This window comes from Bufo gargarizans, chromosome 5 (genome assembly GCF_014858855.1).
Source record: "Bufo gargarizans isolate SCDJY-AF-19 chromosome 5, ASM1485885v1, whole genome shotgun sequence".
NCBI lineage: Eukaryota > Metazoa > Chordata > Amphibia > Anura > Bufonidae > Bufo > Bufo gargarizans.
Genome location: NC_058084.1, coordinates 492,970,267 through 492,998,171, shown reverse-complemented (window position 1 = coordinate 492,998,171; position 27,905 = coordinate 492,970,267). Strand labels below are relative to the sequence as shown.

Here is a 27,905-nt window from a genome sequence, read left to right as displayed (position 1 = left end):
CCTCGAGATAAGTGACTAAAGACCAATCTGTATCTATGAGCACTGCATGCTCAAGTGGATGGCTTCTAGGAACTTTTGATAAAATATCTTTGAAATGAAAGGTTCTCCAAGGATTAGTTTATCTGACTTTTTGACTTTACAAAAATATTTATTGAATTTTAGACTGAGTCCCACTACCCTCACTGCTGGCCCCTAGTGTGTTACATACTGGATATCTGAGATCATTCTTCACGCAGGCACTAATTGTATTATTTCTGGTGATCACATTGCCCATTATCAGTTTATCAGGTATTTTCAGAAGTAATAGGTACCATATCTCCATGCTCTGCTCTCCCTTTAAATGCAGAATCTTTTTTTAATCTGAAGTGTAAATGCAGATTTAGGCTTTACATATGGTCTTCATCTTTCTATTCAGGAATAATTTTCAATTTTTTTTTTGTTTTGCAATATGGCATACATTAATGTAAGGAGCTGAGGCATACTAAACAATCTGCTGAGAGTATATCAAAGCCATCCATCAACCTCGACATGATGTAATATTTGGCTCATACAGAAGCGATAAACGGTAATCTAGCATTTTGAAGAAAAAAAGTACAGAAGTAAGGTTTATGTAAGCCTACTCTTCTCTAAATGTTCTGTCAACCATATGGACAGATATTATCTGAACTAACAGGAAAAGTTCTGTATTTAGTATATTTCTACTTATATGAGGAAAGTTAGGTGAAGGAACAAAGGCCCTGGTTTATCAAGGCTGACGTGTGTTACGCTCGCCTTCATAGGGCCTACGCTACCAGAAGAGGCATGTAATTTATGAGAGGCATGGGAGTCATGGCAGTCTACAGGAGTCATGGATTTGTGACTTTTCTACATCAAAAAGAGGCATAAGGGAAATGATTAGTGTTGAGCGGATCGAGCTTTGGATCCGAAGTCGGATCATTCAAAACTTCGTTTTAATGCTGTACGAAGAGTTCCGTACTACACTATTATGTATGGGCTCTGGCGAGTTGAAATTTGTTATCACTGAGGTCTCGCGGGACTTAGCTGGATAACTTCGGCCCTCGATTTTTAAACTTAAAGAAGATTTTAAAACTTGGATCTGAAGTCAGCTTCGGTACTGGCTGGTTTTGACCAAAGTTTTGACCAAAGCAAATTCAGATCTATAATTCGAAGTTCGCTTTGCTCCACCCTAAAAATGATCATTTCCCCACAAAGTGCCTTACACTTGATTTCTCTCCACTCCCCTATATACAGTATATCATATACGCGTTCAGCTCTGCTGAGAATGTGTGTGTTTTCTATGGAGAGAGAAGAGAAAGCTGCTGTCAGATGTCTCTGGTGGCTAGGGATTGGGTGTTCAAACTCAACATCCATGATCCTTTTCTCCCCTGACCTCATCTGTCAGGACAGAATTGGGTGCTCCCTATGCACATTAAATTGTCAACCTGCCATGCATTTAGCAGTATTTATCAAAGGCTGTATGCCCGTTTTCTGCACAAAAATTACCCTTTCTTTTTTCATTTTTACGCCAACCTTCTCCACTTTTGAAATAGATAGTGGAGCTAAGCAGGACGGATTAACAAAATTATTATATGCCAAAAACTGGGGTAAAATATAGCATCATAATCAATCTATCAGCAGATGTAGATATGATTCTCTGGATCTGGGAACGCCAAAAGAAGGGCTAAATTTATTAAGAGGCCTCCACATCTTAATAAATTTGGCAACTTTTAATTCAGTGCACTTCTTATTAGGACTGGAGTTTAAAACATTTATGAACACCATCCTGCCCTGTGCCATATAAAAATGGCACAGGCAGGATGATGTACATACAAACCGCTATACATGTATGGCACATTGATGGAGTGGACCTCAGAGCTGAGCCCCTGCCATAAGCAGCACATTTAAGCTTTAGCAAATAGTTGACATCCTGCTGCAATGGCCCGTGACCAGAGCTAGCTTCTATTTTGAGTGGTTTAACCCCTTAAATGCCAAGGTCAATAGCAACTACAGCATCTAAGCACTTAGACAGAGGGTCCTGCAAGGCCCCCAAGAATCAACTGTGGTGTGTAGACAGGTTTCTGTGGGGACTGGAGACCTTATAAAGATCCTCTGGTCTGCTATCGTTTTCGTCTTAGGCAGGGCCTAAGGCCTCATTCACATACGTTTGTATATATGTAGGGTTTTGGTCAGTGTTTGGTCAGGGATTTCCATCAGTGATTGAGGGCCAAAACCAGGAGTGGAGCCTCCACAGAGATAAAGTATAATGTAACTATTTATTTTGTGTTTTTAACCCATCATTAGTTTTGACTCTAAACCACTGATAGAAGTCACTGATCAAATACTAATCAAAACACCAGCGTGTGAATTAGACTTAACAGGATGCCTGTTAGAAGAACGCTGGCAGGAAAGCATAATACACTGCACTACATAAACAGTGCAGTGTATTATTTAAAGTGGCACTGTACTTAGAAAAAGAAAACCTTTGATTTAGGAAGTCTGTGAGCCTGTCAGCGTTCTTCTGACATATGTAGTGCAGTGTATTATTTAAAGTGGCACCTTTGATTTGTCAGTGTGACATACGTTTTGATCAATGGGATCAGCCGCCAATCACTAGAATGAGGAGTAAGAATCTCTCGCATATCACACCCTCTCTCTTGCTGCAGAAGGAATCAAGACAGGCCCATAGACTTTCTATAGAGTCTGTCTCCTGTAGTGAGGCAAGGGAGTGAGCTACAATATGTGAACAGTTTTATCTCAGTCTGGCAATTGGAGGTGGTCTCAGCACTCAGACCCCCACTGATCAAAACTTATATGTTGCTGTAACATATCAAAAGTTTTCCCAAAGTACAGGGACACTTTAAGCTTTAAAACGATTGCACGTTCAAACCCTTTTGTAGGACTAATAAATATTGTAAAAACAGATGTTAAAAAGTGTTTTGAAATATAAAAAAAAACACCTAAAATTGTTGCTATTGCAATGCAAAATGCTTTATTACAGAAAAAAAACCTACGCAAAAATGGTATTGTGGCATTTATAGTGACCAGTACTATAAAACACGCGTTCATCAAACACAATGAACATGGTAAACCATGCCAGAATTATGGGTTTTTCTTCATTCTGTTTAAAATAAAAAATGATCAAAAAGTCATATATACCAGCAAAAGGTACCAATTAAAATTTCAGCTCCTCCCCCCCAAAAAACAAGCCCTCACATAGCAGTATTGACAGAAAAATAAAAATAAAATGTTCTGGGTCCGGGAATTCGGTGACCCAATACCTACCTGAGAAGTGTTGATTGAATTACTCTTAATATCTATAGTGGCTTCTGTCCACTTGTCACCAGTTGGGTCAGTGATCTCATGCAGTAGTTCCAATCCTTCATTAAGTAATGTTCTCTTGTATATTAATATTTTAGAGGATTCCCACATCTGGTACCAAAATTGCATCTGAAAAATATTGACGTGATTAGGCTGAGAGCAGTAATGACACAATGAAATATATGAAGGATGAAATGATGAATAAATGAATAATGAAAGAATCACATAGAGAAGAATGTGATCCTTATTCTGTGTTTTCTCACATTCCTACCAACAATAGCTTTAAAGTTGTAGACAGTTTAAATAAAATAAAATTCTAAATCTTTGTAAAGCTTTAAGGAGTTCTCCTTCTTGGATAAGGGTCTCTTGACAATATGTTGTTAACAGTATCCCTCAAGATATCAGCTGTAATCTGTGGATAAACCTAGCAGAAAGTGTTCAGTTTTGCTGCAGCGCCACCATGGGAGAAACTAAGCATTACACATTGCCTATTCAAAGCAAAGGGTTGTCTCTGTAATGCAGGACAGGACGGGTCCTCCAGAGTGAGAGATGCTCTTTGTAACCGATTTATACTCTGGCCAGGAGATGATGATTCTGGCCCTGCTCCATAAATTCAGGATTCCTTTTTAGTTGGGTGCCTAGCAGATTCACTGGGTGGAGATAAGCAGCTGCCAAACAACTTTAGTATGACTTATCTCACAAAAAAAGGAACTGTCTAAGTGGTTAATGCAATAAATAATAGAGGAGTTGCACACAGATTTTGGCCCCAATTGTTCTACAGCCAATTATAATCTGCAGCAATCACATGGGATAAGACATCATTATAGGAGGTCGAGTGGCACAGAGACTGGTAGATAATCAGACAAGGAAACCAGAAAAGTACCAAGGAAGGTTTTGTTTTTGTTCCCCAATCACAGTTGAATATGGCAAGCAAATGTGCACCAAAATCCACACAATTTGGTGCTATTTGTTGCTGCAGATTTCCTTAAGATTTTTTGTGGAATTGCTGCTGAAATTTTTCATGGCAATTCCTCAACATGTGCAGGTAGCCTTAAAGGGGCTATCCATTCCTTTACAAGTGATGGTCTATCCTCAAGATAGGCCATCACTATATGATCAGTGGGGGTCCAACACCCCGCACCCCAGTCGATCAGCTGTTCTGCAGTAGCTCCAGTGCCAGTCAAAGGTGCCGGAACTACAGAGATCTGTCACGGTCGTACCAGTGCCAGACTCACAGCCACACGTTACCAAGTGGAATGTCTTCGTCGCTCCTTCACATTCTTCTGCACACATACTAGGCACCTGATAAGATAGTTGTCAAAACGCATTGAGCATCATTGATGGCATCACCGCAAAAAAGAAAAAACTCCCAACGAGCTTCAAGTACATAATGTATTTTATTAAAAAAGTTACAAAACATAAAAAATAGAGACAAAAAACATCAAGAATGAAGTGTGGTATACACTGAAGGTGGCTAGATATAAATATAAAAATTGCATGAGGGAATTGACAATGTCTGGTAAAAACTAATGCTAATATAATAGTATGTTCATATCCACATCCTGAACCATATAGCTCAAGTATGCACAGTAATACCAGTATAGCATTTGCCCCAGACAACATATAGTATCCCTCATGCAACAAATAACACATGTAACATACCCATAAAAAATGAGACACCCACCTCAGGAGAAACGCACACCCCGACGCGCGTTTAAAAAGAAATAAAGTAAGGATTGGTTGACTTTGCATAGGGGAAATAGGGCCAAATGTCCACACATGTCCAGACTTCAAAGTACCCCTGCTCCAGGGCACTACATCTGCTTTTGAGAAATTGGCCTCAGGCCCCCATTTTATATCACATTTGAATTAAAGATATTTATTATTTGTAGTTTAAACTTCTTTAGAAGGCAGTGAATGGTCCTTGTATGTTGGTATTATCTCAGCAGTCCATGAAAGTAGGAGCACTATGTGGCACTGCTACTTAGGCATTGTACAGTACATACATTTTGCTTTGTATTTAGATAACATTGATGGAATTATTATTTGTCCAATGTATGGCACTGGTATAATTACGTGAACACTGTATGACAGTGCACCATATTGTGCGGGAATCTAACAAGCATTGCTTCTAGGGGAGAATATTTCCATACATTTCCAATGAAGCCTGTACAATAATGCACTAGGACTTTCTATGAGCCTGTGATCTGTATTCCTACAAATTACTAAAAAATCATATTTAGTGTTGTTTGTAAACCAGTTCTTGGTTCTTTATATTTAACCAGAGCACAATTGATCACAGTATGAAAAGAAAGCAGAATCCATCTACCTGGACGACTTACTGAGAATCTACATATGGACGAGCATAACGGGACTGAGCAATTTGAATAAACAGTGGGGATTTGCCTCCTCTGTCAAGAAATCGGCGACTTGCTGGATGAATATTTTAAATTATTCATTGTGGAATAAAGAAGTTTCATTTATTCTCAGGCGCTGTAAATCTGCATGTGCCTCCCTTCCCGGGTCTGCTACTTTCCATTTTCATTGAAATCAAAAGTTTTTCCTGCGCAGGGCTAAGCTCCCAAATTCACAAAGCAACAACATCTCCTGCCCTTTAAAATGCAGTAAAACAATAATGGCAGAAGACATTCCCAGAAGTAATTACTAATCAAGTAATTACTGCACAGGCACCAGTGTACTCGCTCCATAGGGAAGCCTTTCTGAGAGCTTTAAGGAAAATTCAGTTTAAAGAAGTATATTCTGCTATTATGTTGTTGCTTTCCTGTGTGCCCTGTATTTGGTGTAACAATATTACTTTTATACTGTAGCTTCTAATAACTATAGATTAGAGATGATCGAACCTTTTGAGATTCAGGTCTCTTTTGCTGAATTTTTGAAAAAAGTTCTCAAAAATTCTACCCAATTGCCCTGGAAATTTGTATATAACACCCTCTAATCTCCTCTGACTCAGAATTCCCTTTTCATAAATTTTTTCAGAATTTTTGTTTCTCTCCCCCCTTCCTAAGATTTTAAACATAACAACAGCAATAGAAAATCATCTCAGAGTGATACTGAAATACATAACTAAAGGTAAACGCATGGTTGACAAGGTTATGCTTCTTCATATTACAAAGCTTCCAAAAATTGCCCCTTATCGGGACGGATGGTGTTTAAACACACATGGTATTTGGAGAAAAAAAATGGTGGCTTTTTGGGGAACCAAGCACCCACAAATTATGCCTTAATGGGGTCAGAATGCTGACCCATGTCAGTCCTACCACACCATCCAGACAAAGTCGTGGAAGTCACTCCCTGGCTGAAAGCTCTCTCTGCCCTTCCCTATTCTACACAAATATTCTTCTCTCTAGCCTTTCCCTAAACTGTCCCTAACTAGAATAGAAGCTTGATTGTGATTGTACACTGTCCCTAGATTTGTTTTCTGCAACAGACAGACTGCACCCATCCACCCTCATTCAAAGCTCAACACAGAATGACATTCTAGTCGTTCTGCAAGAGCACCTCCCTGACAGCTGCCCCATTGATTGGCTCATTAGCCAATCAGAGCAAGAACCCCCACTTCCTTTCAGAATCAAGTGAGCATCCTTCTTCCTCCCTTGTACTTCTTCCCGCCGGCATGTGCAATAAAATTATTACAGCTTCCATTTTAGTCAATTGTAACTCTAAAAGTTCCTATTCACTGAACTCACCCTAGTGGTGGCTGCAGGCAGCCAACTTTGTAATAGAATAGGGATGAGCGAACCGACTTCGGATGAAACATGAATTCATTTCTGAAGTTATTACCCGAAGTCCCGCGAGACTTCGCAAAGTAATAACTTTGGCTCATAGGAGCCAATACATTCTAATACCGTATGGGATTTATGCGAATCGACTTGGGATGTTTCATCCGAAGTTGATTCGCTCATCCCTAGAAGGGAAGGATGAGATTTTTTAATGCCTTCATGCCAGTTGTATGGTGTAAATACATTGAGAAATAAGGAGTTCAATGAGCACCGTTCAATGAGTTCAATGAGCACCATATTTATGATGCACCTGTTCCACGTTTTTTACGACACATGAGTCGTGTAAACTGGGTGAAACAAGGAGTGACTTTTTATTGCAATTTTTTTAATCAAATGTCTTCTATACTTAATTAAAAAAATGTGAATTCATCAGAAAATCGGGAGCATTGCACTTTGCATTCTACATTGCTTGGGAGTGATTGTGGCACATGTAGTGGGAAACTTGGTGGGGTGGGGCCCATACTAAGTTTTGCTATGGTGTTCAATGAGATTTGTACATGCCCCCAGCTACTCGGCCTTATAGCTCTGGTTAGGGTTTTTCTGGCTTTTGCACGCCATGTTCAAAAAATCTGCAGCTTCCCGTGCTGCTTTGTAGAATCTACACCACAGAAGGAATTGCGGAGACATTTTGGCTGTAAGTGCACTCCTCAGCTAGCACCGTGTGTAAGTAATTGCATCTCATAGAGCAGTGTTTCCCAACCAGTGTGCCTCCAGCTGTTGCAAAACTACAACTCCCAGCATGCCTGGACAGCCTTTGGCTGTGCGGGCATGCTGGGAGTTGTAGTTTTGCAACAGCTGGAAGCACACTAGTTGGGAAACACTGTCATAGAGACTTTGGAGGTAACCAATGGTTCAGCTAGAACTTGTTCTAACTACTGTACTAAGATATGTGCCTCCATCATGTTTGGAGGTGTTTGTAGCTGTGCACTGCAGTAAAGACTCTCTGCTACCTTGTTCAGCTGCACTGTGCTCGCTCCGATCTCCTGTCTTTTACTTGCTAAACTATATTAAGGGCACCCCACCTTCCATCAGCCAGGAGACTCCAAAGAGGGTATGCCCCAGAGAAGCAACTACTGTTCCTATCTGCAACCCTCTAATCACTGTACCCGTCCTGGAAGCGAGGGTGAGGACCCAGTCACCATCAGGTCTATAACTACTACCACTCTCACCTTCATCTCCGCACTTCTAGCTGGGTTGCTGCATATGTGCCAGACTTCTGTCCAAATTATTTATCTTCCTACATGGTCATAAGTTGGGGGGGGCCTAGAGATATGTGACAATTAATGTCTTCCCCTTCTCTCCCCTATGGCACGCTGCAGAAGCAGTCTACACAATTTTTTCTGCCTATCTGTGATTAGATCTGTGGTAGATTTGGGGAAGTGAAACAAGACAGCATGCCTTATCTGGAGTTCTGGAAGCGGTTCTGTTTACAGACTGGAATGGAGGGACATACATCTTCAGGGTATATTCACATAGGCGGAAAAATAAGTAGCAGATCATTAGCTGAAAACAGGTTGGTTTTGGCAGCAGATTTGTAATTTGTTGGTGATTTAAAAGTTTTAGAAGAGTTTTTAGTTTAGGTTTCTCTGCTTCCCCATTGACTTCTATGGAGCCCACAATCAAATCTGCTGCAAAGAAGTCCTGAATAAAAAAAAAAAAAAACTAATATGGTTATTTGAATGAAGAAATTAAAGTTATGGCTCCTGGAAAGCAGGGAGTAAGAAAAAACAAACAAAAAACTTAACATTGCTGTAACCAGATGGGCATTCTTTGCAGAATTTCTACAAGACTATTTATGTCAGATACATGGAGAAAATGCTGCAGACTGACGGTGAGGGCAACTAAGCTGTAAGTTTAGTGCTCCTTTCAGCGGCGGATTAAGTGTATCATAGGCCCAGGGCTGTTTACCATCTTGGCCCCCTCCCTCCATTTGCAATGACTATTGTTCCACTCCATATTAACTTTTTTTCTCCTGCTGTCGGCTGTGCTCTGAACTGGCGCGCACAGCGTGACGTCACAAAGCGCCTCACGCTGTGCGCAGCCCTGCACAGCCGAGGACCAGGAAGCGGTAAGTACATAGCGGCGTTCACCGCTTCCTGGTCCTCCGGTACCAATGAGTGCTTCCAAAATGGAAGCGCTCATTAGTATTCGCCGGCCAGTAGGCTTGATTCGGGTGTGCCCAGGCACACCCGTCATAACCCCAGGCGCACGCCTATGCTCCTATAATCCTGCACTGCAAGTCAAATGAAGCAGCTTTCCTTCCTTGTAATGGGCGTTTTGGGTGGCGATGTGGCCGCAGAGACGTCAGGCTCAGGGCTACCAAATGTCCCTATTATAATCTACTATTGGTTCCTTTAATAAGTAACAGTCATTTATTCTAGTTTGCATAGTTTCTCATCAGTGTAAGATATGAAAACCATTAAAATTACAATTTGCATACCTCCACCCATGATGCCGTTGTATGGATATGTAATGGAAGTGAGCATGTGAATAGCATGTCAATACATGGTTTTTGAGAATCCGTGGTGTAATAAGGAGGAGTTTGGTTCCATTTAACCATCCTCACTCCAACATTAATAGTTCCCAGGTTCATTTTAAATATCCAATATTTCAGAATATTTGATCATCTGGCATTTATCAGTTCCCAGTGATGTGGTGAGTTATTACATTTATACATACAGACCTGTGCAATCTACATATTTCATTTTTCATATGAAGACACTATATAACAAAGAAATAATTATAGGTAAGAAGAAAGTCGCTGGGCCCTGGTCTTGCTACACTTTTATAGATGGAGAGAAGACAGCAAATAAATTATGTCAGATATTCTAAGAAAACCTGAGGCACAAATTTATCAAGTGTTTTACTGCATTTTGTGTGAGATAATGATCTCTTTAGGTGATGTTATTTTATAGGGGTGGTTCATCAAGTCATGCCTAATCTTAGACACGTTCATAAATCAACCTGGCAGAACGGTATTGGATGGCAATAAATAATTTTTTATGAGATGATGTAATCAATCCTAAGTGAATGTAATCTGTTTGTAACTGTATTTTCTCTAGAATATATGGTATAAAAATTATATATTTTTTTTTATTTTTTAACATACAGTATAGACCAAAAGTTTGGACACACCTTCTCATTCAAAGAGTTTTCTTTATTTTCATGACTATGAAAATTGTAGATTCACACTGAAAGCATCAAAATTATGAATTAACACATGTGGAATTATATACATAACAAAAAAGTGTGAAACAACTGAAAATATGTCATATTCTAGGTTCTTCAAAGTAGCCACCTTTTGCTTTGATTATTGCTTTGCACACTCTTGGCATTCTCTTGATGAGCTTCAAGAGGTAGTCACCTGAAATGGTCTTTTTTTTTTTTTTGCTTTCCCCTCTCTCTTTTTTCATTGGGGTGGGTTGTATTTGGGTTAAAATGGTAAATACAAATGTTTAAATAAATGTAAAATGTTTTGTAATATGGACCCCTTGGACGGTCCATTTTTGTACTGGCCTTTTTGTAGTTAAAGAAAAAAAAAAAATTCGAACAGTCTTGAAGGAGTTCCCAGAGATACTTAGCACTTGTTGGCCCTTTTGCCTTCACTCTACAGTCCAGCTCATCCCAAACATCTTGATTGGGTTCAGGTCCGGTGACTGTGGAGACCAGGTCATCTGGCGCAGCACCCCATCACTCTCTTTCATGGTCAAATAGCCCTTACACAGCCTGGAGGTGTGTTTGGGGTCATTGTCCTGTTAAAAAATAAATGATGGTCCAACTAAACGCAAACCGGATGGAATAGCATGCCGCTGCATGATGCTGTGGTAGCCATGCTGGTTCAATATGCCTTCAATTTTGAATAAATCCCCAACAGTGTCACCAGCAAAGCACCCCCACACGATCACACCTCCTCCTCCATGCTTCACGGTGGGAACCAGGCATGTAGAGTCCATCCGTTCACCTTTTCTGCGTCGCACAAAGACACGGTGGTTTTAACCAAAGATCTCAAATTTGGACTCATCAGACCAAAGCACAGATTTCCACTGGTCTAGTGTCCATTCCTTGTGTTCTTTAGCCCAAACAAGTCTCTTCTGCTTGTTGCCTGTCCTTAGCAGTGGTTTTCTAGCAGATATTCTACCATGAAGGCCTGATTCACACAGTCTCCTCTTAACAGTTGTTCTAGAGATGTGTCTGCTGCTAGAACTCTGTGTGGCATTGACCTGGTCTCTAATCTGAGCTGCTGTTAACCTGCGATTTCTGAGGCTGGTGACTCGGATGAACTTATCCTCCGCAGCAGAGGTGACTCTTGGTCTTCCTTTCCTGGGGCGGTCCGCATGTGAGCCAGTTTCTTTGTAGCGCTTGATGGTTTTTGTGACTGCACTTGGGGACACTTTCAAAGTTTTCCCAATTTTTCGGACTGACTGACCTTAATTTCTTAAAGTAATGATGGCCACTCATTTTTCTTTACTTAGCTGCTTTTTTCTTGCCATAATACAAATTCTAACAGTCTGTTCAGTAGGACTATCAGCTGTGTATCCACCTGACTTCTCCACAAGGCAACTGATGGTCCCAACCCCATTTATAAGGCAAGAAATCCCACTTATTAAACCTGACAGGGCACACCTGTGAAGTGAAAACCATTTCAGGTGACTACCTCTTGAAGCTCATCAAGAGAATGCCAAGAGTGTGCAAAGCAGTAATCAAAGCAAAAGGTGGCTACTTTGAAGAACCTAGAATATAACATATTTTCAGTTGTTTTACACTTTTTTTGTTATGTATATAATTCCACATGTGTTAATTCATAGTTTTGATGCCTTCAGTGTGAATCTACAATTTTCATAGTCATGAAAATGAAGAAAACTCTTTAAATGAGAAGGTGTGTCCAAACTTTTGATCTGTACTGTATATATTTTGTTCTACATTTTTCAAACCAGCACCTGGATCTGAATACTTTTGTAATTGTGTGTACTTACATATTTAGTATGGTCTCTGAGTTATTCACTGAAATCCATCTGTATAGCGCCACCTGCTGTTTGCTCTTTTTCTAAATTCTTTATCCTGCTCACTGAGATGGAAGCACGTGCTCAGTTACATCCTTCAACTGCCACCAGCTGCAGCAGAAATAAATCTAGCAGAGCAATTGGAGCAGTGAATGGGGAGATCTCTGGGGTGATGTCAGGTACAGGGCTGGTTTTAAGTTTGTTAGAAAGAGACTATGATGGACTATAACCCCTTTAAGGATCAATTCATCTCATCAAGCAGAGTTCTGTACCTGTGACAGGGTGTCCCTGAAGACCTCTCGGCCTACCCTGACAATCTTGCTCCTGTGCCGCTGCCCTGAGTACCAGAGCAAGTGCAGAGGCTCTGCTTTCATTACTCAAGGTTGGAAAATATGCATTAGAGCTATAAGGGGTTCAGAGGTAGCAGTCATATCCAGGTACTGGTGCTTATGAGGGCCTAAAGTCCCCTCCACCTCATTTATAAGACACAAGTATTATAAGTGGCACATAATGTGGTGGCCTTTTTTCAGATTTTGAATTGGGGCTCCCAATGCAAGTCATATCTCAGATTTTTAGGCAGAATTTTCATAACCTAGCCTCTGTTCACCAGTCCCATATGTCTGAAGCAAAGCATAGATAAATATTGCAATAAGCATTGAGGAATTCCTGCCATTTTTTACATGGTGTCTGCTTTTTCACAGGCTCAAAAATGAATTGCATAAACAAACATAAATATTAGAGATGAGCGAATTTCATATTTTGAAATTCGTTTGCGATTCATTTACTGGTAAAAGCAGAATTGCGTTATGCATTCCGTTACCATGGACCATAACGCAATTCTATATGACGGAATGCATAACGGAATGCCTTTAGAGGCATTCCGTTATTCATTCCGTCACAATAGAAGTCTATGGGCTTCATAACGGATCCATCCTGTTTCCGTTATGCAGGAGAGGACTCACCTGCATAACGGAAACGGGACGGATCCATTATGCAGCCCAATTGCGTTATGGTCCGTGGTAACGGAACCAATAATGCAATTCTGCTTTTACCAGTAAACAAATTGCAAACGAATTTCATAAGCGGAAATTCAATCATCTCTAATAATTATAAATAAAAGGATTATTTTTAATACCTGGAACTTGCAGTCAATGACTGCTTGAAGTCTGGAAGGTGTGGACATCATCAGATGCCGAGTTTCCTCAATGGAGATGGTTTGATTAGCCTTTACTTTGCTGCCTGTTTGTGCCTTCAGCGTTGTCTTCAGTAAGTGAAAATCAAGCTCAATCAGTCTGAGATCAGATGGCTGACTTGGTCATTGAAGAATATTTCATTACTTTAATTTAAGAAGCTCTTTGGTTGATTTGAAAAAGTATGTGTTAGGATATTGTAGATGGATGGATAATGACCTATCAGTTTGCAAAATTGGCTGAATCTGAGCAGAAAGTTTAGCTCTATACACTACAATTCTCCCTACTACTTCTATCCAAAGTCGTATCATCAGTAAATGCCACTGGCCACATTGGCAGCCATAGATGTCCGTGCCATTACACTGCCTCCACCATGTTTGATGCATGATGTGGTGTTCTTTGAACCATGACCCCTTTTTTCTTTCTTCATGCTGTTCTCTTTCCATCATTCTGGTGAAGTTGGATTTATCTGCCCATCCAAACCTGTTCTAGGACCAAATGACTTATTTAGTTATTTTCTAGGATGATTTTATTGGACTTTTTTCACTTCCAGAGTATTACCAGTAGATTGTATCTTGAGATACACCCTCTGGATTTACAGTCATGAACACATCTCTTGATTGTAGACTTTGACAGTGAGACGCCCACCTCCTTGAGAGTGCTGTTGACTTGGCTAGTAGTTGTAAAGGTTTTTACCAAGCAAAGTCGTCCCCCATCACCCAGTTTAGTTATCTTTGGTGTAGCTTAGTTCTCTGGACCTTTCCTTCAATTTAACAATGTACCAAATTGTTGCTTTGGCCTCTTCTGTAGTTTCTGCTATCTCCCTAGCCTAACAATGCCCTGTTTCACTTTCCATGACACATTTTTGGACCACATATTGACAGTTCCCATAAACAGCTATCAAATGCAAATCCGAGACTTGGAATCAATATCCAGACAATATATATCTTTGTCATGAAATAATTAGGGAACAGGATCATTGGACAATGAAACAGCTTATCAGTCAATTGTCCGATTACGATGTATAAAATGTAAGTGATAAACAGTTACTGTAATATTTTCATTAAACCCCTTGGATCAAAGTTGAAAGTCTACACGTCAATCACATGTTCATGACTTTGTTTCACATCAATTTTTGGTGGTGTACAGAGGCTAAATACCGAAGTTTCTATCACTGCCCAAATACTTCTGTACCCAGCTGTACATACAAGTCTTTTTATCCAGCATTGTAAGGCTATTGAAGGTGTATGTACAGTGTCTAAAGACACATTAGATTCATCAGTGGTTGACGCTTGATGATAAATCTGGTGCACCTTTAGACTGTCTAGTTAGAGTTTATACCACCTATTAGTTAGATTTATTTTGTGCCAGAATTGTTATTGTACATTAAGTCATGCCCTTTGCTTCCAATCCACCCTTCCCACTTTTTAAGAGACCCCCTAAAAGTATGTGCATCAGAATTCCAACACAGGGTAAAATCTGCCCGATCTGCTTTAAATATACCAGAGAGTGAATACCTGACATTGAGCTCCGGCAGAAGGCTCCACCAAAAAGTTACTTTCCAGCTGTGATGATGGAATGCCCTCTCCAGGTTTAGAGTTGTCATTAAAGTATATGAAGTGTCCTAAAAAGTGGGTGAAAAAACATAATTAGTAAAACTTATCTATGTCCTGTCAAGGATGCACCATTTATGTAGAACATGCGGCTGCTATAGGGCTCTTGGATAGGGGGGCTCAGCCCTATACCCTTGGCTTTGTGACAAGAACCTGTTTGGAATATGTGTAACACTCAGAGCAGCTGCACTCCCCCTGAATGCAGAGCCTGCCAGAACGTCTAGGTGCTGTGTGTCAGCAAGAGGTGAAACCAAAGATCTGGAGAAAGTTGGGGAAGGTTTTTGAGCCTGGACAGTTCCTACACTGTAGTAGACAGAGAGTGTGGTGTTTGTCCTAGACAGAGACATAGCATAAACAGAGGTGTCTGCAGACCTAGGTGGGGAAAGCCAGGTGTGTCCTGCTCAATTCAGAGAAGAACTGTGCAGAAGCCAGACCACCAGCTATCTACCAGCCTCATAAGAAAGGAGGAGTGAACTACAAGCGGGGAGCAGCGTGATATCAGTACAGGCACTGGATTAAAGGGAACCCCTCATCAACTTTATGCTCACCCATACTAACAGCATCAAAAAGTAGAGACAGGTGAATTGATTTTAGTGGTCTGTCATTTATAAGATAAAAGTAAGTGGTTGCCGAAAACCAACATCACAATCATTGCAGACTGGGCCTGGAAAAGAGTCATGGCCACCTGAGAAGAGTCATGGTTAGTCATAAATTCCTGCTCTCTCTGACCACCTGCTAATGATTGACCGGCACTTACCTAGTTTTCTCCCTTTCTGTCTAGGAGAGAACTGCCAATCATCAGCAGATGGGCGGGAGAGCAGGAGATTATGAATAACCATGACTCTTCTCAGGTAGATTTGTCTCTTCGAGGCCTGGGCTGCAATGATTATGATGCTGGTTCTCAGCAACCACTTACGTTTAGCTCATAAATGACACACCGCTGAAATCAGCACTTCTGTAGTGAGGTCAGCATAAAGTTGATGACAGTCCAAATATTTACTTAAAAAAGTCACCTGGTGTAAGGACTGTTAAACTGTATCCTATAGAAGAAAGTGTACTGCTTCACATTGCCCTAGTTGTCCTTGACAACTGAATATTGTTTATAAAGATTGTCCACAAACGTTTAAGAGACATTCATGTTGTGTGCTGGTAGGTCATCACGTTATTTGTTGCATCATATTATTAGTATAGAATTGCAGATTATATCACCTGCCTTAGTGTCGTTGTCACCATCCACCTGCAACGTTCCATTTTGAGCATCATTTTGCCTTTAAAAAAAATTCTCTAAACTCAAACAATCCAATAAATGGCTTTTCTGGAGATTACAGTAACTTTTGCATGGCCTTAAAACTGTAAAAATCGAAATATATTGAGAAACTGTAATGCTCATATTAATTATCTCCACCAAGCCCACGTTGTTGGTCAGCTGCCGTTCTGCATCGCTATCTGAATGATGACTATGGACAAAACAACATGTGACCATGACGTCAACGATGGGTGAAACGTCAACACAGTGGTTAGTTCTTCTTCTCCATTGTCACAAGACATGTTCTGATGGACTTCACCTCATCACGAGAAAGAGCAGATAAACAGGAACAGTAAAATCATAGTTGCTAACAGTTCTGAATTTGGCGGGACTGTCCCTGATTTTCAGAGACAGTCCCAGCAACTTTGTGCTGTCCCTGGCCAAAAATGGGCAGGACTAACTGAAATCCCACCCATAAGTGGGTGTACCCAGGCAGGTCGGGTCGTTCCCAGTGACGGGGCTTAGTTGCCCTGATTTTACCAACTGAAATGTTGTTAATTATGTAAAATAAGTATACTGACATTTTTTTATTTCACTATATTAACCATACCAAAGTTATTTTATTTCTTTGAGAATTTTATCTCAAAGAAAAGGATGTCCACATACAGTATTGTGCGCCCTAGATGCCCAGGATCAGTTCACTTGCATATATAACAGTTGATCCGAATGCAGTGGTCAGGAGTCAGACCCCACCAATCTGATATTGATGACCTTTCCAAAATATTCCTTTACAGGGCTTTTCCAGGACTTCATTCATATTCATTGTGTTTCATTAGGATAGATCATCAATATCAGATCAGCAGGGGTCCGACACCCCCCACCTGCCGTATAGAGTACTTTTACAGTCGAGTCCATATTGATAAAGAACCTTGAAAGCTGAAAATACCTATGATTGTTGGGTTTAGTTTCTGATCATGAGTAACTTTGATTGGCATGTTTTTGGTCAGGCTTTAGGAGTCACGGTATACGTTTTGTTTGTTCTTTACTGTGGTTGGAAAATTGCAGAACATTATAGAAAGGGAATAACAGAGTACACTAGGTAATATAGTGAGGAAGCTCTGAGGAAACTGAGGCTCAGTAACAGAGTGACTCTAGGTGATATAGTGAGGAAGCTCTGAGGAAACTGAGGGGAAACAGACGTCTGAATTTAGTTACTTTCTATAGTTGTTCTGGTACAGTTGAGGAGTAATGGGGAATAATTTTAGTTTACCCGAAGGTTATAAGACAGGCAAAACATTGGTGAAGGAAAGAGGAGGTAAGGAGGGTCTGAAGAATGTGGACAGAGTGTTATAGAAGGCAGGGATGAAGTATGGGAATCTTAATCCTAGGAGTAAAAGTAAGGTGGCACCCTGATTTAGGGAGGAAGCTTTGAGGAAGCTAGTCTGGGAAAGATTCAGTAGGACACATTGTGGTTGGATTAAGGATCAAGGATGTGAAGAAGTGGTTGAAATATGGATAAAAGTAGCTTGTGAGGTTGAAACTGAGGGATGGCGAGGAGAAGTTGTACGAGGTAGATTGTTGTATACTTAGAAACAGAAAGACAGTACCATTCCTGGTTGACACGGGGGCAGCCAAAACAGTAGTAGACCAGAGTTTCTTGCAGCCTTATCAGTTAACCCCTTGTTATGTAACGGCTGTGGGATTTACAGAAGAAACCGTTTTTGTCCATGAATCTTAACCAGTTAAACTAAAGATAAAAGACAGTATGGTTGTTACCCAATTGTTAGTTAAAGAAAACCTGCCAGAACCTTTTTTAGGGCCTGATGTTTTGCAAGCTCTGGGAGCCCACATACACTTTTACCCCGATGGCACTACCCGTGTAGAATTCTGGGCCCCAGAGGAAGTATTATGTCCCTTAATAGCGTTACTGTCCCTGCCTGAGACTGAACCGTCAGAATTAACCCTTGTAGACCAGGCTGTTCTTGAGATGGTACCGAAGGATTTATGGGCAACATCAAAAACAGATATAGGGAAACTTCCTGTGTCTCCGGTCACTGTGCATCTTAAGCCAGGATGTCAGCCCCCTCAAGTGAAGCAGTCATGCCCAGGAGATAGCAGTGGCCAGTCAAATTGATGCTTTTCTCCAGGCTGGTGTAGTGATAAAAACAGTATCTCCCGCTAATACCCCACTGTTCCCAATAAAGTAGAAACCAGTTAAGGGACAGCCTGTCAGCTACAGGATGGTTCATGATCTTAGAGAAGTTAACAAGGTGACAGTTTTACAAACTCCAATAGCGCCAAACCCACATACCCTACTGTCACAAGTTCCATCCACTGCTATGTGTTTCACAGTGATAGATCTGGCAAATGCTTTCTTTAGTGTCCCGTTGCATCAAGAATTTCAGTATCTGTTTTCCTTTACATTTAAGCGTAACCAGTATACTTGGACTGTCCTGCCTCAAGGAGCTCAGAACTCCCCGACCATGTATACACAGGCTCTGCAATCTGTCCTTACAGACTGGGCACCGCCCGGCTCAGAGGTCCTGTTACAATACCTGGATGATTTGCTCCTGCGTGCTGAAACCAATGAAATTTGATCTGAAGCAACTATATCTCTTTTAATTTTCCTACATCAGAACGGGTGTAAAGCCTCAAAACAGAAGCTGCAGTTTTGTAAAAACAAGGTTGTATTTCTAGGACACTGCCTCTACCATGGAGCTCGCCACCTAACCGCAGAAAGAAAGGAGTCTGTTGAAAGGATACAAGTGCCCAAAGGAGCACAAAGCCTATGGGTGTTTTTGGGGCTGGTGTCATACTGTCGCCCCTGGATTAGACATGCCTCCATGTTAATGCAACCTCTGTATGATTGTCTGTCATCTGACCCATTTCTCCTGACAGAAGAGGCAGTGAATAATTTTCATACATTGAAGCTGTGCATAACCTCGGCCCCAGCCCTGGGTATTCCAAAATCTGACGAGGAATTTCACCTGTTCTGTTCAGAAATGCAGGGTCACAGCACGGCTGTGCCACTCAGAAACATGGCGACCGCCAGCGACCAGTGGAGTACTTTTCAGCCAGATTAGATCCTGTCGCCAGTGGCGTACATGAAAACCCCCTTGATAACCCTGATGTTGAGTATTTTGTAGATGGAAGCAGGTCCATGAGAGAGAGGACAGCTGGTTCCACACTGGATATGCAGTGGTCACACAGCATGAGGTAGCGATAGCTGATCCACTGCCACCTCACATGTTAGCGCAAGAGGCGGAGCTGAAGGCAATCACTGAGGCGTGTAAATTGGCCAAAAGGAAGAAGGTGAACATCTACACGGACTCAAGGTATGCTTTTGGTATTGCACATGACTGTGGACCCATATGGCAGGCTAGAGACTTTCTAACATCAGCAGGCCAGCCAATTAAAAGTAAAGACTCTGTACTTGAACTTATGAACTCTCTGTTATTACCAGAGGAGGTTGCTATTATTAAGGTAAAGGCTAGAGATGAGCTAATCAAAGTTGACAAAGTGGAATTCGTTTAGAATTTCAGGAAAAATTCTATTTGCAAGAAATGTGAATTTCCTCGTGCTTCGTGGTAACGAAACACATTTTTCCTTGAATGGTGGCTTAAATGATCACCCAGATTGACATGCCTGAATGCAGCCAATCAGCAGCCAGCCAGCCCTGTGATGTCACAGCCCTATAAATACGGCAGCCTTTTTAGATTCTGCCATTTTCCAGCGTTCAGAGTGCAGGGACAGACGTGTGAAGGTGTTAGGGACTCGCAATTGGAAAACCTCATTGTGGAAAAAAAAAAAAGACATAAAAAATGATTTATAAGTGCAGCGAAAGAATAGGGAGGAGTTATTTCACAGCATCTTAGTGCAGGGAGAGACGTCAGAAGGCGCTAGGAACATTGATAGGAAAGCGATTTACAATTGCAGGAAAAGATTATTTGGGGATCCAAATAGCCATTAGACAGCTTTGTCATTCCAGCTATTTGTTATTGGGCTGCAAGTGCTATGTTGAAAAGCCTTTAGTGGCTTATACAGTCCTGATCAAAAGTTTAAGACCACTTGAAAAATGGCAAAAAATCATATTTAGCATGGCTGGATCTTAACAAGGTTCCAAGTAAAGCTTCAACGTGCAACGAGAAGAAATGGGAGTGAGACAAAACATTTTTTGAGCATTTAATTTAATGAAAACAACTAATAAACTGAAACAGGCTGTTTTTCAGCTGATCTAAAGTTTAGGACCACACCTCCAAAAAAAACGAAACCCCCCAAAACAGAATTCCAACTTCCAAACATGAACTCAGTAATGAGTAGCTCCGCCGTTATTGTTTATCAATTCAAAAATTTGTTTCGGCATGCTTGATGCAAGCGTTTCCATGAGGTGAGTGGGAACATTTCTCCAAGTGGTGAAGACGGCCGCACGAAGGCCATCTACTGTCTGGAACTGTTGTCCATTTTTGTAAACTTCCCTTGCCAACCATCCCCAAAGGTTCTCAATTGGATTTAGATCAGGGGAACACGCAGGATGGGATAAAAGAGTGATGTTATTCTCCTGGAAGAAGTCCCTTGTCCTGCGGGCATTGTGTACTGTAGCGTTGTCCTGTTAAAAAACCCAGTCGTTACCACACAGGCGAGGGCCCTCAGTCATGAGGAATGCTCTATGAAACATCTGGACATAGCCAGCGGCCGTTTGACGCCCCTGCACTTCCTGAAGCTCCATTGTTCCACTGAAAGAAAAAAGCACCCCAGACCATTATGGCGCCCCCTCCACTGTGGCGCGTAGAAAACATCTCAGGTGGGATCTGCTTGTCATGCCAGTGACGTTGGAAACCATCAGGACCATCAAGGTAACATTTTTTCTCATCAGAGAATAAAACTTTCTTCCACCTTTTGAATGTCCCATGTTTGGTGCTCCCTTGCAAAGTCCAAACGAGCAGTTCTGTGACGTTCAAGGAGACGAGGTCTTTGAAAACGTTTTTTGTTTTTGAAGCCCTTCAGTCTCAGATTCCGTCTGATGGTTATGGGGCTGCAGTCAGCACCAGTAAGGGCCTTAATTTGGGTCGAGGATCGTCCAGTGTCTTGACGGACAGCCAATTGGATCCTCTGGCTCAGTGCTGAGGAAATTTTTTTGGGTCTTCCACTTGACTTTTTTGTTCCATAACCCTCAGGATCATTTAAGAAATTACAAATGACTGTCATACTGCGTCCCAACTCAACAACCCGACCACGTTCAAAAAGGGATTTTTTTTTGCCTTTGCCATCACAACGTGTGACTACCTGACAGAAAATGACAATGAATACACATCTTTGCACAGATTTGTCCTTTTAAAGGCATGTGGTCCTAAAATTTGGATCATCTGAAAAACAGCCTGTTTCAGTTTAATCGTTATTTTCAATTAATTGAATGCTCAAATTTTTTTTTGTCTCACTCTTATTTCTTCTTGTTGCATGTTGAAGCTCTACTTGGAACCTTGTTAAGATCCAACAATGTAAAATATGATTTTTTGCCATTTCTCAAGTGGTTTTGATCTGGACTGTATCTTAGTATCTTTAGTATCATATATCAGTACTACAAGAAAAATATATACCGTATTTTTCACCCTATAAGACGCACCGGCCCATAAGACGCACCTAGGTTTTTGAGGAGGAAAATAAGAAAAATAATATTTTGAACCAAAAGGTATGCTTTTGGTGGGTTTTGAACTAATTGTGGTCTGTAGATGGCGCACTGTTATGGGGGATCTGTGGATGGTGAACTGTTATGGCGGATCTGTGGGTGACGCACTGTTATGGGGATCTATGGGTAACGCACTGTTATGGGGGATCTGTGGGTGACGCACTGTTATGGGGGATCTGTGGGTGACGCACTGTTATGGGGGATCTGTGGGTGACACACTGTTATGGGGGATCTGTGGGTGACGCACTGTTATGGGGGATCTGTGGGTGACACTTATGGGGGATCTGTGGGTGACACTTATGGGGGATCTGCGGGTGACACTTATGGGGGATCTGTGGGTGACACCTATGGGGGATCTGTGGGTGACACTTATGGGTGATCTGTGGGTGATACTTATGGGGGATCTGTGGGTGGCTCTTATTGGGGTCTTTGGATGGCACTGTTATGGGGATCTGTGTATCACAGTTATGGGGGGGATCTGTGGATGACACATATATAGCATCTTATGCTATTTGTCATCCACAGATCCCCTCCATAACAGTGTCCCTGTAGTGAATGACCCTCAATACAGGGGGTGGGGGTCGCATCTGCTTTTATAATGACAGCGGGGCCCGTGCAGTGACTGTATTCTACTACACGGGCCCCGCTCACTGTATAATCGTATCTGTAATAGTTAATTATGTATATAATTGCATAATCAGCACCTGTATTACTTACAACTACAAGCGCTCGGTAGGTAGCAGAGAGGAGGGAGGAGGCAGGCCGGGAGGACGGGCACTGGCAGCGTGAGTCACTACGTCATATGCCTACGCCGCCTGCTTCATTCGTAAAGTGGGCGGCGCAGGAGCCAGTGCCCGTCCTCCCGGCCTGCCTCCTCCCTCCTCTCTGCTACCTACCGAGCGCTTGTAGTTGTAAGTAATACAGGCGCTGATTATGCAATTATATACATAACAATTAACTATTACAGATACGATTATACAGTGAGCGGGGCCCGTGTAGTAGAATACAGTCACTGCACGGGCCCCGCTGTCATTATAAAAGCAGATGCCGGCCCCCAGCCCCTCCTCCCTCACAGCTGATACACCCGCCGCGCGGCATCACGGCAGGTGTATCATTGAAAATCATTCAAAATCAGCAGCATTCGCCCCATAAGACACACTGCTATTTTTCCCCCACTTTTGGGGGGGGGAAAGTGCGTCTTATAGGGCGAAAAATACGGGTATACACATTTCACTTCTGCAGAATGCTCTCCAATCAGAATGCATGGGGATAAAACTGATCAGTTATTTTCCAGTATTGAGCCCCTAGGACGGAACTCTATGCCGGAAAAGAAAAACGCTAGTGTGAAAGTACCCATCTCTTTATCTCTGGCCAAAAAAACTGAACACTTGCCTGAATGCCGGCATTTTTTTTCCTAGGAAAATAATGTGAAAAAAATAAATGCCAGATCCGTTTTTCCGGATGACACCGGAAAGACGCATCTGGCACTTCAATGCATTTGTAAGACGGATCAGGATCAGCCTTACAAATGCCATCAATTTGCATACGTTTTGACGGATCCGGCAGGCAGTTCCGGCGATGGAACTGCTTGCCGGATCACTCTGCCGCAAGTGTGAAAGTACCCTTAAGAGTATGTTTTACCCCTGCTACATCTGTATTTCGGTCGAAAAACTAAATGTATTCAGCGGTCAGCGCTGCGGTTATATGCGGTAAAATCTCCATGATGTCTCCATGATAAATCTGCTGCGTTAAAGCTATCTTGACGCTTTGTCTTGTCATTGTTTGTAGCTACTAGAGGCCTGTTCATGCCAGGCAGGTTCCCCAAGGAGAATCTTGGTCGATCAACACTCTGTTATTGTGCCACTCTGTGGCTTCCTGATTCTGCTGCCACCTCCAGACTCGGTCATTGTGCCACTCTGTGGCCTACTCAAGCTGCTGCCACCTCCAGATTCGGTCATTGTGCCACTCTGTGGCCTACTCATGCTGCTGCCACCCACCTCCAGACTCTGTCGTTGTGCCACTCTGTGGCCTACTCATGCTGCTGCCACCTCCAGACTCTGTCGTTGTGCCACTCTGTGGCCTACTCATGCTGCTTCCACCTCCAGACTAGGTCATTGTTCCACTCTGTGGCCTACTCATGCTGCTGCCACCTCCAGACTCTGTCGTTGTGCCACTCTGTGACCTACTCATGCTGCTGCCACCTCCAGACTCTGTCATTGTGCCACTCTGTGGCCTACTCATGCTGCTGCCACCTCCAGATTCTGTTGTTGTGCCACTCTGTGGCCTACTCTTGCTGCTGCCACCTCCAGATTCGGTCATTGTGCCATTCTGTGGCCTACTCATGCTGCTGCCACCTCCAGTCTGGGTCATTGTGCCACTCTGTGGCCTACTCATGCTGCTGCCACCTCCAGTCTGGGTCGTTGTGCCACTCTGTGGCCTACTCATGCTGCTTCCACCTCACCACTATGTCATAGGTCCACTCTGTGGACTTCTCATGCTGATTCCACCCTCTCCACTTCATGACTGGTCCACTATTTTGGCTTTCGGTCTGGTCGACATCATGATTTATTTGACCTTTCTTCTGATCTGTCAGAAGGTAGGAAAAATTAGACGCAAAATGGATCCTGTCTGTGTAGCAGCTGTAAGGCCTGTATGCAGTGGCGTACCACCAATATAGGCAGGGTACGCCACTTTTATGGGGCCCGTGGCACAGAGGGGCCCGGAGCGCATGAAAGGCCCCGCCTCCCCCTACGTCTACGCTGCACAACTATTTCTACTATGAATGAATAGGCCAGCATTGAGGTGGGCCAAGCTCTCCACCCCCCTGTTTATTTACATCTGTCAAAACTCAGAGTGCAGGCTGAGGAGGACTGCAGGGCAGCAGCATTAGGCTACTTTCACACTTGCGTTCGGAGCGGATCCGTCTGGTATCTGCACAGACGGATCCGCTCCTATAATGCAAACGATGGTGTCCGTTCAGAACGGATCCGTCTGCATTATATTTCAGGAAAAAGTCTAAGTCTAATTTGTAGTCAGACTGATCCGTCCAGACTTTACATTGAAAGTCAATGGGGGACGGATCCGTTTGAAATTGCACCATATTTTGTCATCGTCAAATGGATCCGTCCCCATTGACTTACATCGTAACTCTGGACGGATCCGTTTGCCTCCGCACGCCAGGCGGACATCCGAACGCTTCAAGCTGCGTTCGGGTGTCCGCCTGCTGAGGCCAAACGCTGCCAGACTGATGCATTCTGAGCGGATCCGCATCCACAAGAATGCATTGGGGCTGTACGGATCCGTTCGGGGCCGCTTGTTAGAGCCTTCAAACGGAACTCACAAGCGGAGCCCCGAACGCAAGTGTGAAAGTAGCCTTACACCTCATGCTGAGCCAATGAGGAGCGGGCTCAACAGACGTGCCTGGTGACGCTGATTGATGCTGCCAGGTCCGCGCTCAGAAGGAAGCATGCAGAGCAGTGGTCAGGAATAGAGTTGAGCGAACACCTGGATGTTCGGGTTCGAGAAGTTCGGCCGAAAATCCCGGAAATGTTCGGGTTCGGGATCCGAACCCGATCCGAACTTCGTCCCGAACCCGAACCCCATTGAAGTCAATGGGGACCCGAACTTTTCGGCACTAAAAAGGCTGTAAAACAGCCCAGGAAAGAGCTAGAGGGCTGCAAAAGGCAGCAACATGTAGGTAAATCCCCTGCAAACAAATGTGGATAGGGAAATGAATTAAAATAAAAATTAAATAAATAAAAATTAACCAAAATCAATTGGAGAGAGGTCCCATAGCAGAGAATCTGGCTTCACGTCACCCACCACTGTAAGAGTCCATTTTCATAAATTTAGGCCCAGCACCCAGGCAGAGGAGAGAGGTCCCGTAACAGAGAATCTGTCTTCATGTCAGCAGAGAATTAGTCTGCATGTCATAGCAGAGAATGAGGCTTCACGTCAGCCACCACTGCAACAGTCCATTGGCATATATTTAGGCCCAGCACCCAGGCAGAGGAGGGAGGTCCCGTAACAGAGAATCTGGCTTCATGTCAGCAGAGAATCAGTCTGCATGTCATAGCAGAGAATGAGGCTTCACGTCAGCCACCACTGCAACAGTCCATTGGCATATATTTAGGCCCAGCACCCAGGAAGAGGAGGGAGGTCCCGTAACAGAGAATCTGTCTTCAGGTCAGCAGAGAATCAGTCTGCATGTCATAGCAGAGAATGAGGCTTCACGTCAGCCACCACTGCAACAGTCCATTGGCATATATTTAGGCCCAGCACACACACAGGCAGAGGAGAGAGGTCCCGTAACAGAGAATCTGGCTTCATGTCAGCAGAGAATCAGTCTGCATGTCATAGCAGAGAATGAGGCTTCACGTCAGCCACCACTGCAACAGTCCATTGGCATATATTTAGGCCCAGCACACACACAGGCAGAGGAGAGAGGTCCCGTAACAGAGAATCTGTCTTCATGTCAGCAGAGAATTAGTCTGCATGTCATAGCAGAGAATGAGGCTTCACGTCAGCCACCACTGCAACAGTCCATTGGCATATATTTAGGCCCAGCACCCAGGCAGAGGAGGGAGGTCCCGTAACAGAGAATCTGTCTTCATGTCAGCAGAGAATCAGTCTGCATGTCATAGCAGAGAATGAGGCTTCACGTCAGCCACCACTGCAACAGTCCATTGGCATATATTTAGGCCCAGCACACACACAGGCAGAGGAGAGAGGTCCCGTAACAGAGAATCTGGCTTCATGTCAGCAGAGAATCAGTCTGCATGTCATAGCAGAGAATGAGGCTTCACGTCAGCCACCACTGCAACAGTCCATTGGCATATATTTAGGCCCAGCACCCAGGCAGAGGAGAGAGGTCCCGTAACAGAGAATCTGGCTTCATGTCAGCAGAGAATCAGTCTGCATGTCATAGCAGAGAATGAGGCTTCACGTCAGCCACCACTGCAACAGTCCATTGGCATATATTTAGGCCCAGCACACACACAGGCAGAGGAGGGAGGTCCCGTAACAGAGAATCTTTCTTCATGTCAGCAGAGAATCAGTCTGCATGTCATAGCAGAGAATGAGGCTTCACGTCAGCCACCACTGCAACAGTCCATTGGCATATATTTAGGCCCAGCACCCAGGCAGAGGAGGGAGGTCCCGTAACAGAGAATCTGGCTTCATGTCAGCAGAGAATCAGTCTGCATGTCATAGCAGAGAATGAGGCTTCACGTCAGCCACCACTGCAACAGTCCATTGGCATATATTTAGGCCCAGCACACACAGGCAGAGGAGAGAGGTCCCGTAACAGAGAATCTGTCTTCATGTCAGCAGAGAATTAGTCTGCATGTCATAGCAGAGAATGAGGCTTCACGTCAGCCACCACTGCAACAGTCCATTGGCATATATTTAGGCCCAGCACACAGGCAGAGGAGAGAGGTCCCGTAACAGACAATCTGGCTTCATGTCAGCAGAGAATCATTCTGCATGTCATAGCAGAGAATCAGGCTTCACGTCACCCAACATTGGAACAGTCCATTGGCATATATTTAGGCCCCGGCACCCAGACACAGGAGAGGTTCATTCAACTTTGGGTAGCCTCGCAATATAATGGTAAAATGAAAATAAAAATAGGATTGAATGATGAAGTGCCCTGGAGTCCAATAATATATGGTTAAGGGGAGGTAGTTAATGTCTAATCTGGACAAGGGACGGACAGATCCTGTGGGATCCATGCCTGGTTCATTTTTATGAACGTCAGCTTGTCCACATTGGCTGTAGACAGGCGGCTGCGTTTGTCTGTAATGACGCCCCCTGCCGTGCTGAATACATGTTCAGACAAAACGCTGGCCGCCGGGCAGGCCAGCACCTCCAAGGCATAAAAGGCTAGCTCTGGCCACGTGGACAATTTAGAGACCCAGAAGTTGAATGGGGCCGAACCATCAGTCAGTACGTGGAGGGGTGTGCACACGTACTGTTCCACCATGTTAGTGAAATGTTGCCTCCTGCTAACACGTTGCGTATCAGGTGGTGGTGCAGTTAGCTGTGGCGTGTTGAC

General features: G+C 43.1%; 1 protein-coding gene across 1 annotated transcript in view; it reads right to left on the bottom strand.

Moving 5' to 3' along the window:
• Positions 1-27,905, bottom strand: part of MALRD1 (MAM and LDL receptor class A domain containing 1) — a 500,726-nt gene that overhangs the window by 413,628 nt on the left and 59,193 nt on the right. The window contains exons 7-10 of the mRNA XM_044295614.1: positions 14,826-14,932; positions 13,254-13,379; positions 8,550-8,759; positions 3,283-3,447 (exon numbers count right to left, since the gene is read on the bottom strand). Of these exons, the coding sequence (XP_044151549.1) occupies positions 3,283-3,447; positions 8,550-8,759; positions 13,254-13,379; positions 14,826-14,932 (608 nt within the window). The remainder of the gene's footprint in view (positions 1-3,282; positions 3,448-8,549; positions 8,760-13,253; positions 13,380-14,825; positions 14,933-27,905) is intronic.